Source organism: Salvelinus fontinalis, chromosome 4 (assembly GCF_029448725.1).
Source record: "Salvelinus fontinalis isolate EN_2023a chromosome 4, ASM2944872v1, whole genome shotgun sequence".
In the NCBI taxonomy this organism is placed as follows: Eukaryota; Metazoa; Chordata; class Actinopteri; order Salmoniformes; family Salmonidae; genus Salvelinus; species Salvelinus fontinalis.
The window spans coordinates 48,672,621-48,685,518 of NC_074668.1; the positions used below are offsets into that span (position 1 = coordinate 48,672,621).

Consider the following 12,898-nt stretch of genomic DNA (forward strand, 5'->3'; position numbering starts at 1 on the left):
CAATTTTACCCCATTATTCTTGTCAGTTCTGTACTTAGTCATGGGGAAACAACTTGATTCAATTTATAGGCTGTCATGTGATGTCCAAACATTTAGCTGGATAGGCACACGTGAAAGAGAAGTATTCTATGGCAATGGAATAGCAAGGAAGTTTTAGTCAGAGATGTAAATAAATAGTTTACCATCACCTACATGTTTATTACGTAATTTCCACCTACTACCCATTCTTCACCTATTTTACCTCTCAGGTACTGACAAAGTTGTATATTCCAGATGAGCTTTATTAAGCTTGGTAAGCAGTTGATAAAAACTATTTATGTTGAAACAGTGTATAGAATTAATTGTATTACTCTATAAATAGACACAGAAATAATCAAAGATGAGCTGCTAGGCATATTAACATTTGTCACACCCTCCAAAAACAATTTTACAATAAATTAGAAAAAGTACAAAGAAAGTAAGAAGCTACATTATCTTTTAAAAACTAAATGAACCTTTATAAAAAATAATGATTCTGTATATAAACTCAGCAAAAAAAGAAACGTCCCTTTTTCAGGACCCTGTCTTTCAAAGATATTTCGTAAAATTCCAAATAACTTCACAGATCTTCATTGTAAAGGGTTTAACCATTGTTTCCCATGTTCAATGAACCATAAACAATTAATGAACATGCACCTGTGGAACGGTCGTTAAGACACTAAAGAGGCCTTTCTACTGACTCTGGAAAAACACCAAAAGAAAGATGCCCAGGATTCCTGCTCATCTGTGTGAATGTGCCTTAGGCATGCTGCAAGGAGGCATGAGGACTGCAGATATGGCCAGGGCAATAAATTGCAATGTCCGTACCTTGAGACGCCTAAGACAGCGCTACAGGGAGACAGGACGGACAGCTGATCGTCCTCACAGTGGCAGACCACGTGTAACAACACCTGCACAGGATCGGTACATCCGAACATCACACCTGCGGGACAGGTATAGGATGGCAACAAAAACTGCCCGAGTTACACCAGGAATGCACAATCCCTCCATCAGTACTCAGACTGTCCGCAATAGGCTGAGAGAGGCTGGACCGAGGGCTGTAGGCCTGTTGTAAGGCAGGTCCTCACCAGACACCGGCAACAACGTCGCCTATGGGTACAAACCCACCATCGCTGGACCAGACAGGACTGGAAAAAAGTACTCTTCACTGACGAGTCGCGGTTTTGTCTCACCAGGGGTGATGGTCGGATTCGCATTTATCGTCGAAGGAATGAGCGTTACACCGAGGCTTGTACTCTGGAGCGGGATCGATTTGGAGGTGGAGGGTCCGTCATGGTCTGGGGCGGTGTGTCACAGCATCATCGGACTGAGCTTGTTGTCATTGCAGGCAATCTCAACGCTGTGCGTTACAGGGAAGACATCCTCCTTTTCATGTGGTACCCTTCCTGCAGGCTCATCCTGACATGACCCTCCAGCATGACAACGCCACCAGCCATACTGTTCGTTCTGTACGTGATTTACCGCAAGACAGGAATGTCAGTGTTCTGCCATGGCCAGCGAAGAGCCCGGATCTCAATCCCATTGAGCACGTCTGGGACCTGTTGGATCGGAGGGTGAGGGCTAGGGCCATTCCCCGGAGAAATGTTCAGGAACTTGCAGGTACCTTGGTGGACGAGTGGGGTAACATCTCACAGCAATAACTGCCAAATCTGGTGCAGTCCATGAGGAGATGCACTGCAGTACTTAATGCAGCTGGTGGCCTCACCAGATACTGACTGTTACTTTTGATTTTGACCCCCCCTTTGTCCAGGGATACACATTATTCAATTTCTGTTAGTCACATGTTTGTGGAACTTGTACAGTTTATGTCTCAGTTGTTGAATCTTGTTATGTTCATACAAATATTTACACGTTAAGTTTGCTGAAAATTAACGCAGTTGACAGTGAGATGACGTGTATTTTTTTGCTGAGTTTATGTATAATTCCTATATTCTAACGTTTGTGTTCTAATGTCTGTAAGTAGGCCTAGTATGCAATACAACAAACCCATGTGGTAAAAAGAGTAAGGATATGCTTGCATTCATTCATTCAAAAGACATAATGAAAACTACTCAATGACAGCTAACAATTGACAGCTCAGAGAAAACTAAAACAACAAAAACAAATGTAGCTTTGATAGTTTGATAAATGATTTTCATCATTCAGGACACAGTGGTTTTGAGATGAGAAGGGTCTCTTACATAATGCTTAGGTTATATATTGTCTTCTTAATTATTCCAAACATAGGTAACAGAGAGAACATGGTAGTAGTAGTAGTAGGAGTTAAATGGAAGCCCTCGCAGTGAACTAAAAACAAGAGTGCCTTCGGCAGGGCAGACGTATGGCCGACACACTGCACACAGTTCCAAATGAAGTGATAGAAGGTAAGGCTGCATTTGAACTCTTTCTGCAATGATCTCCAATAGTACAGACACGGTGGCTGTTCCAATATCCACCTACAACAGTCATGATGTGTTTCCCAGCTTGTGTGACTGATGACTTCTTCACACATTACTGCCCCTACTATCTGCCCCTAAAACACACTGGATCTACATCACCTTAGTACTGTGTACAGCTGTTGCCATAGGCTGTTATGAGCTGCTTTGTCTGTTCACAGTGGCATTATGAATGTTTTATGAATGCTTGTCTAGGCCTATGTCTCAAGCGTGTCTAGCTAAGCCTCTTGGGAACGTTATACAGTTGGAAGTTGATTGTTATGTTGTGCTACAAGCGCTAAAGAGCCTGCCCCTGCTCCTTCCACTCAAAACGTCAGTTTGGTTTTTGATCCATTTGAGCTCTGTCACATTTTGTTATGCGGCAGCCGTGAAGAGAATACTTCAGTGGCAACTACCAAGCTCTCTCCAAGCTTGTTTGTTTGTCTGTCTGTGTTGACATTGCCTCCCTCGGCCACATGCTTCATACCAGTGCCTGTTCTGATCACATTACAGATACACACAACAGTAGCCTAAGCCTGTATTCATAAAGTGTCTTGAAGTAGGGGAGCTGATCTAGGATCAGGTCCCTCCTATCCATATAATATGATTTATTATGATCAAAGACAAAACTGATCCTAGATCAGGACTACTAGATACGCTTTGTGCATACTGGCCCTGTTAAGTAGCACCTCGACGAGAGGGCTCAGACACCTAACAGAAATACAAGTCTGTCTCTAATACAAATGGAAACGGTTTTCCAACCTACTCTATAGCAGTATCCCTCCCTATCCGACAGAGAATCTGACCTGCCTGCCCTGTGGGCAGTGGCTCAGACACATAATACAGTATTGTATAATAACCACTTTGACAAATGAACTGGTGTGACTTAGGGGCAGATCTGAGGGAGAATGCATCTAAGATAAGAGAGAGGTTAACTGGAGGTTAGAGTAGGGGAACTATCCCTTTAAGAGGAGATACATAGGTGGTGAAGTATCGATGTAAGAGAAGACAGAAAAGTGAACTATTCATTTAAAGCAATAATCTTAGACTTGATTCAGCCTAATTTAGCCCTGCCACTTAAAAGGTATAGTTCACCCAAATTACATAATTTTCAAATCCACTATAAGTGACTTTGTTGAGCTTCACAATCAATTTCAGATTGTTTCAGATGATTTAGACAGGATGCGTGAAAAAAAGCTAATATCGGTCCAATGACTTAACTGGGATTTGTGCCACAAAAGTTACAATGTTAGCATGTGGAAACAGTTCCAGGGAAACTAAACCAAAGCATGGATTGCTGTCATACCCTGTAAGCAGTCTATGGATAAGGTAAGGAAACCAATGTTTCATTTTGTAATTTGGTTAAACTATCCCTTTAAACTGAGATGGGGCTGGAAAATGTTAATTACGAAACACAGCTGCAAATATAACATTTGCACCTTACAGAAAATAATACAGAAAAAGCCCAATGTTCATCAGAGCTGCTCCTCTATAAAATATTGATCTATTAGTCTAAGACAAATAAAGGGTGGAAGAATTGTTCTGCCGTTGTAATTATTATCATGTTCATAGTGGTTTGTGCAACTGAACAAATTACATTTACAAAAGGTACAGGACAGGGGCCCTTTCTTACAAAATGTAACCCTACCTGAATATGTACCGTCTGAGTATGTGTCAGTCTAAAGATATGTTCTGTGAATATACAGGTTAGGGAATGTAATGTCATCCTTATAAAACACAAACTTAGATGATTTACCTTGAGATAATGTAACAAGTATCATTGTAACACTACCAAAAGATAGGTCTTTATACCGTATTTACCATAGAGTAACCTATTATCTGGTTATAATACTTATTACAGGAGCCATAGCGCAGTGTTTGATTGAAAACCTCAAGTATATACTGTAGGTTGAGAAAAATGAGCAGAGAATGGATCAAAAACATCTCTTAATGTGTATAATCCTATAAAGGGATAGATCGGTATTTTGGCAATGAAGCCCTTTGTGTACTACCCCAGTCATTTGAACTCGTGTATACAATTTTTATGTCTCTGTGTTCAGTTTGAAGGAAGTTGCTAACTAGCAGTTCCAGTCATTTCGCAAACTTCCAGTCAATGCGCAAATGCTAGTTAGCATTGGCTCATAAAACTACCCCTAACTTCCTGCATTCTGGACGCAGAGACATACAAATGGTATCCACAAGTTTGTCTGACTCAAAATCCCAAACTATCCCTTTAATGTTATGTGCTGAACTGAGACTCCATTCTATCCATGAATCCTATTTCTATGGAGATAGTGCTGTAAACATAAAATAAACTCTTCCTACACAATGCTTTCACTGACTCCTAATGACAACAAGCTTTAAATCATACGCCTATAATACCCAGATCAGTGGGTCTGTGAGATATGAGGGGTACACAACAAAGCAGGTCAATGAGTTAGCCAGCTAACTTGCCTAACAATTTTTTTTTTTTCATGTTTTACAAAGATATGTTTGAAACGGACATGGTCTAAATTAGTCAACAACCAGAAACACATATCTAAGTTTAGCTTTCTCAATGGACCAGAAAATCAATAGCTATTTCTGGTTGTTAATTGAAGTTAGCTGGCTAACTCATTGATCCTGCTTTGTAGTAAACCCCATTGGACTGAAAAGCTGTCAAGTTAGTGGGAGCCAGGGAAGAAAGATCAAAAACACTGAAACATCAAAAACATTGAATGAGAGCAGCTGCCTCGCCCTTGATGCTGTTGGCCCAAAGAAAGGCGGCCATTTTGAATGCTGTGCTGAATGAGAGGCATTCAGGCCAGTTATTGCCGGTTACATACATTACATAATCAAAAGTATGTGGACACCTGCTCGTCGAGCATCTCATTCCAAAATCATGGGCATTAATATGGAGTTGGTCCCCCCTTTGCTGCTACAACAGACTCCACTCTTCTGGGAAGGTGTATATATAGTTGTGCTGTCATGTCAACTCCTTGTCACTCATTGTCATGCCAAAAAAAACATTGTTTGGATTGACAAGGACAGCAATGGAGTATACAAGAGAACAAACAGATCTGGTACTATTGTTGAGCAATAATGCATGCCATCAGCCAGGGCTTGTATTCATAAAGAGTAGGGAAGTGCATCTTTCCCTTTCAATTTCAATTCGATACGTATCTAGATCTGTTTTAGCTGACTTCTCTGTATGTGTGCCAGGGTTTCCGTTAGCCGGTAATTGGCCGATAAATGGCGATATATAAAACTGTTCCCGCCCGAGAGAGATAAAACCGATAGCAAAATAATTATTTTAATTAATTTATGGAAATATTAGTCAACAAATTTGACCATCATGTTTATCGGTCTATGAGTTAATTTGCATAATTTTGTGGAATTAAATTGGCCTGTGTGTATTTTCATTAGTCAGCCTATTTTGAGCGGGACTTCTACTGCTGGAGTAAAACATGTGCTTTTATAAGCCCATTCATTGCTCAACAATTCAAAATGCAATCGTGTGTTAAAAATCGTTTTGGTGCACGATTAAAAGAGCTACTATTTTTATTTCTCAACTGGTAATTGAAGCACACCGCCCATTCAAGTGCAGGTAACAAGCTGTCAAGCGCGTCACCCACCACCTCACAATGTGAGCTGGAGGCAGTATGCATTTTGAAAACATACTTAATTTTTTGATACCTGAATGTTCTATTTCATATTATCAAGCATGTCTTACCTTTTTTCAAAGTAGTCTATAGGCAAAATCTGACCATGGAAATATGGAGGTAATTATTTTCTAAAGATTTCATAAAGTAATATCGGAATTAACCCTTTTTTTTTGTTTGTTTACTACATGATTCCATATATGTTAGTTCATAGTTTTGATGTCTTCACTATTATTCTACAATGTAGAAAATAGTAAAAATAAAGAAAACCCCTTGAATGAATAGGTGTTCTAAAACTTTTGAATGGTAGTGTATGTAATGAGGAATTGATAAACCATAAATAACCAAAGGACAATCAATTCACACAATGATCTCACATTAGTTGACTTTTAACATTGAGATTTTTAGCATTTTAAGGGAGACTGGTGGGCATCTACTACCTCACTATCAGATTAGGGGGAGGGGGCAATGTATGCTTTTTTCTCCCCACACTTTTGATTTTAAATCACCATCAACCACTTGTCATTTTTCCAGATTAAAAGTGTTTGAGCTAGTAATGTATCAATATATATGAATGTATAGCACAACTTTGGATTTCACCCGTCTCAAAATGACTGGTTTTGATCGTTTGGAAGTTTTTAGGGAGCGACCTCCTCCTGCTTCGACCATGCAGTGATTGCAGTCCTCATTATGAAATGATCAACTTCACCCTGTAAAACTACCAAAACTATTGCTGATGGGTACATTACAGGGACATTGTTTTTCTGCAGTTCTCATTTGTTGCTCATATGGTAAGTAAATATTTTCTTCCATGAGAAATATAAGGAAAGCTATTACTGATGCCAGTGAAGACTAGCTAATTTCCCCCCAACATCGGACACCCCCTAACTTCGAACGCTCTCTAGCGGTTGGAGGATTAAATCACTTCAAGCTCAACATTTAAATGGCCTAGAAAATAAAAGCACGTTTTGTGACTAAAGACACCCTTCTAGCTAGCTGACCACCAATTTTCATTGCAGTTTATGTGTTCCTCCTCTCTACAGGAGGGCGCACCGGGCTACGCAATGACAAGTTGACAGGCAAGACATTTTTTTTTTTACTGGAAGGCTAGCCAACTAATCAACTAGCTAGTAAACACTTCAGATACGAGGTTGGTGTCTTTAAAAAAAAAAAAAAAGATATATCTTGTAATTGAACAAAATAGTAATGTGGCCAATAACTGGGGACCGTATGCCGATAATACGGGATGTATTTTTTTGTTGCTAAACCGCTTATCAGAAATATGATAGTATTTCCACTGAAATGTCAAACATGCTAATTGCTAACCCGTTAGCTAACATTTTTACTACACCAATAATCACAAAACATTGATGGCTTGATCACAAGATAACACTGTTGAAGGTAATATATTTCTTAAATGATGTTGAATATGCAGATTATACGGGGTGCTACGCTACTATGAACCTCAGCTAGCGTAGTCGGTTGTACTGATTTTAAACATGATTTTTATTGTTTAAAAAATAGTCAATTACTATTTACCTGTGAATAAATTCATGAAACGGAGAATGGATTACATTTTTGTACGGAGGTCAATGAGAGTGTCAAATTTGGTCAGAAAAACATTGAATTGCTAATTTGCTACTTGAAGGTTATTTGATTGAATATTAGTTTTGTAATGGTTAAGTTGTTACAAATGCAATGATATATGTGGACACAAGTGGCATTTCACAACTTTGAAAAAAAAACGTTATAATCAGAGTGATGCCTGTTGTTCACGCGCATATCTGCCCTCTCATTGGTAATGAGCCCCCCCTGAACTCGCCTCAATTCCATCTTTGAGGACAGTCACTCGACTATCTTGTCAATGTAATGGAAAATCTTTGCTAGGGTACTGACATTGCCTGGGGTTCTTCGGCATGCAAAATGACTTGTAGATCAATGACTGTCAACGCAGTTCTCTCTTGAACATTAGAACTAGGGACTAATGCGTATCGGTAAATTGTGAGTTACTCTAATAAAGAGTCTCAGAGTAGGAGTGCTGATCTAGGATTAAGTACCCCCTGACCATGAAATCATAAAAATCAAAAGGCCAAAACTGATCCTTTATCATGCAGTGCTTCTCAGAGAAACTTTGTGAATACAAGCCCAGGTATCACTAAGAGGACTAAACAAACAGAACCGTGAAAAAAATACACCAGCAACAACCACTCCAGGAGTATGAGTGTGTCGCAAATGGCACCCTATTACCTATATAGTGTGCCATTTGGGATGCAGACAATGTGATGATCAGATCTGGGGGGGGATTATAAAACCTACAAGGTTCACAAGTCTGATTCTAATACTAGTTCCCCCTCAGAATGGAAATAGAGGTTGTGGTACCAAGTTAGCCTTGGTGCCAGTCTGTTTCTGCTCGCTTGTAAACTCCTTATGGAATTGTCATGGAAAATGTTTGGCTTGACAATGACAATGGGGTGGGTAAAAGCACAAACAGATCTTGGACCAGGCTAGCACCAAGTTGTTCTTGAAGAAAAGGGAAAGCAGTGACACAGCCTATATACCGGTTGTGCTTACATACAGTACTGTAATCAATTCTCATTGACAGACTCGAGAGCTAGGTACTTCAGGAGAACCTTCTGAGGAAATTAGAATTTTTAGAATGTGCTTGCAGTCATTTCTTTACAATCGAGCACCTCTCTACAATTGAAGTGACTCAGACCATTGTATGCCTGGCAGTTGATATATAGATATATTTCACATCCAGGTATGAAGAAACCTGGATCAACTAGAATTGATTCTCTCAGCTAGATTTTATTTGCTTTCCTCTCTCCTTGCGAAACACTCAAATTTCTCTAAACTAAATGTCTAAATGTTGTTTAGTTGTCCGTAGGGATGCACGACATATCGGTATCGGCATATAATGGCTTTGCTAGTTTTATGTTCTTTGTTTTTGTATGTTGACAATGAATGATTTGCTGCACTGCTCATCTCACTATAGTCCTTAGTTTAATTCTGCAGAATTGACCTGATAACAACATTTGTGATGAATAGCCTCCTGTAACCATGGCAGCTTCACTTAACCTATTCTGCTACAATACATTTAGTTACTGGAAGACAAAAGAAAGATACCGGAAGAATGAATTTCTTAAGTGAAAAAGCTAAAACGACAGACAGAATTGGTTGACAGAATTGTTCTAACATTGAGAGAGACCTGAGGTATTGAGGTACCTGAACTAAGCTACTAACAGACCATACGAGCCATACTCTTCCAGAGAAGTCGTTCCATGTTATTTCAGCAAGCCATGACACCCACCATCTCAAATTGTTCTCAAAATATTTCTGTAGTAAGAAACAGGTAAGATAGGTATTTCTGAAACATTATTTTGTTTACATTTTATCTTGGAGAAATTAGGCTAATTAATTGCAAACAAATAGGCCATTTTAATTTATAGGATTCAGATAATATTCAATAAATATAGCCCCAAACATCCGATTTGGACCAAACTTCTTCCTACCAATGAGTAAGACATGAGGAATCCCCCCAAAAATGTAAAAGCCACCCACGCACCCCCAACACCAACAACCAGTATTCAGTATCAGTTCTCCATGATTGATAAGTAGTATGACGCTGCGGTTTGAAGTATTGCTTTCCAATACTATGTAATGTATTCCCTATGAAACTGATTGTTTTTTCCTCCCTGATAGTATTGAAGTGGTTTGCATTATTTACCATGAAGTAGTGTGGAAGTACCAGGCTTTGACCACTAGATGCCACTGTTCCTGCTATACCATCACACTCTTTTATGCTTTTATAAAGCCGTTTCCTGATCATTTTACTGAAACACATAAGATTGCCATGCAATTAATTACTTTATTAAGGCTGTCACATAATTTAGTCCCTAGCCAATTTCTCCATCAAAGTGTTTGGCTTGTAAGGAAAAGTGTTCATATGAGAATTGCATCGGGATAGCCCTCTCAGAGAGCAGCCACTTCTTGGACTATTCAAGAAGAGTTGGTTTTCAGCATTAAGTTGCTATAAGAACAAGCTGAATTGCTTTCATGGAGTACTGGCTTGAATTGTGAGGACCACACAATTTATTTTCATAATGAGACAAATCTATTTGTTTCTACCCAAAGTTGTAAAATCAAATGTTTTGATGTAAACACAAGAGACCAGCAAAATGGATAAAAGAGTGGCGGTATAGCAGGAACAGTGGCACTTAGTGGTAAAAATCTATAGACCGGTTGGCTGATAACGTCACAAACATTATGCGCACACATCGTTGTGGCCTGAAGCCGTGCTTTGCAATGATTCTGAACGGTGAGATAACGAGCAACAATGACAAGAAGCTACCATGTGGGGAATCGTATGTGTCTTGTTTCAGCAAGTTGCATCTTCAAATAAAATATTTTTTTTATTGGTCACATACACATGGTTAGCAGATGTTATTGCGAGTGTAGGGAGTGTGTTCTTGATATCATTTCTTGTTTTGAGGTGTTTTGACTTGCTAATATGTCATGTCAATGCTAATATGGCAAAAATTTGCTAACTAACATCTGTAACAATGTATTTGAGTCAACAAGTGCTCATGTTGCAAATGTATGTGTTCAACAAACATTGAGACAAAATATAGTTTACATGTTGTCAACAATCTAAGCCAAACAGGTCTTTTTCCCCCATAGTTGCGCAAGCGTCACTTTTGTTGCTTAACAACCAATGCAAGCCACTTGAATTACTAATTTCTCTGAACAGGGGGAAAAGAAACATCACCAAATGCACAGGGAATACATTACATAGTATGGAGAAGCATAACTCCAAGCCACAGCTTCATACTACTTGTCAAACATAGACAACTGATACTGTATACTGGTTGTTGGGGTGGGATTGGCATGGGGTGTAGGGGGTCCGTGGGTGGCCTTTGACAATTTTTTGGGGACGCATTGTTTGGAAGATGTTTGGTCCAAATTGGATGTTGGGTACTATATTTATTGACTACTATCTGAATCTTAAAAATGTAAATTGTCAATTTGGATGAAATCAATTAGCTTAATATTTCAGAGATCTAATTATATTTCAACAAAATAATGTTACAGGAATGCTAATCGTATCTCCTCTTACTAACTACAGAAACAATTTTCAGAACAATCTGGTGGTCCTCTTTCTTGTGCTTTGAGGTGGAACGACTCAGAGCAAAGCCACACTCAGATTTCCATTCTGAAGGGGGATTGGCTCAGACAAAGCTCTGCCAACGAATCAGAGTCCAGGCATTTCCAGGAAGGTGGGAGGGGCCACAAATAACTTTGAGATCCCCCAGCCCCCTTCCAGAGCCTTCAAGACGAGCATAATGTTACCAGCCACTAGACGCTGATCTAGGGACAGTATTTTGCAGTTCTTGCCCATGGTTAAGGTTAGGGGTTGGGTGAGAGTAAGCTGATCCTAGATCTGTGCCAGAGGGGCAAATTTAAACCGTAACCCATCTCCAGTGGAGTAGGAAGCGTCTCCTCTCACTGACCAATGACCTTGTCCGTCCATCTCTCACTGACCAATCACAGAGTCTAGCCACTTCCTGTATGCAAGGGCGAAGCAGCCCTGCTCGGGGGAGCGGCAGCCGTCCAGGACGCTGGCTACGAAACCGTGCTCTGAGGGCAGGGCGGGGGGGCAGGGGTCAGGGGGACCTCGCTTCAGACGCTTAGTGTCACGGGGGTCTGGAACCCCGACCCCGTCCACCTCCATGGCATTCTGACCCTCCTGAGCCTGTCCGTTCCTGCTCTCCACCCTGTCTAAACCCACTCCTCTAGGGGAGGCTGTGTGAGGATGTCTGCTCAGCCCATCGTCAGTGTGGTTCAGCTGGGGAGACTCACTGCCACGGCCCTGGCCTTCGTGGTGATCGTGGTCCCGCCTCCAGTGGTGCCAAAGGTAGAAGATGTGTCGCCTGGAGACAGATAGTGGTTAGGAAATACAGTGTTGGTTTTGATGTCATAGTAAACTGCTATCATTGAAAAACTGGATTTCTAGGATCTGTAGAACTGTAAAGCTAAAAAAACATTTTATGTTGAAACCATATTATGTTTTCAAGGGGAAAAGATGCCACTCTAGACAAAAATAACAATATCCTCTAAGATATCACTGAGTCATGACCATCTTGGCCAAATCAATGTATAAATAATCTTCACATTCTCTACAGCCATTAGTCATCAGTTAGCAACCATCTGAACACTGTTACCATGGCACCCCTTACTTCGCCCTATCACAACAAAGCTGGTCAGTAGGGCTGGGTGATATGGCTTAAAAATCGAATCTCCGTTTTTTACATTTACATTTAAGTCATTTAGCAGACGCTCTTATCCAGAGCGACTTACAAATTGGTGCATTCACCTTATGATATCCAGTGGAACAACCACTTTACAATAGTGCATCTAACTCTTTTAAGGGGGGGGGGGGGGGGGGGGGGGGAGGATTTTATATTTTTAATACTTATGGGCAATTCACAATATACACTGCTCAAAAAAATAAAGGGAACACTTAAACAACACAATGTAACTCCAAGTCAATCACACTTCTGTGAAATCAAACTGTCCACTTAGGAAGCAACACTGATTGACAATACATTTCACATGCTGTTGTACAAATGGAATAGACAAAAGGTGGAAATTATAGGCAATTAGCAAGACACCTCCAATAAAGGAGTGGTTCTGCAGGTGGTGACCACAGACCACTTCTCAGTTCCTATGCTTCCTGGCTGATGTTTTGGTCACTTTTGAATGTTGACGGTGCTTTCACTCTAGTGGTAGCATGAGACGGAGTCT

General features: G+C 40.2%; 1 protein-coding gene across 2 annotated transcripts in view; it reads right to left on the reverse strand.

The window, feature by feature from the left end:
- Window positions 1–170: 170 nt before the first annotated feature.
- Window positions 171–12,898, reverse strand: part of LOC129853915 (protein prenyltransferase alpha subunit repeat-containing protein 1-like) — a 77,607-nt gene continuing 64,879 nt past the window's right edge. For both annotated transcript variants that reach the window (XM_055920431.1, XM_055920430.1), the window contains one exon: window positions 171–12,024. In XM_055920431.1, the coding sequence (XP_055776406.1) occupies window positions 11,628–12,024 (397 nt within the window). In that variant the 3' untranslated portion in view covers window positions 171–11,627. The remainder of the gene's footprint in view (window positions 12,025–12,898) is intronic.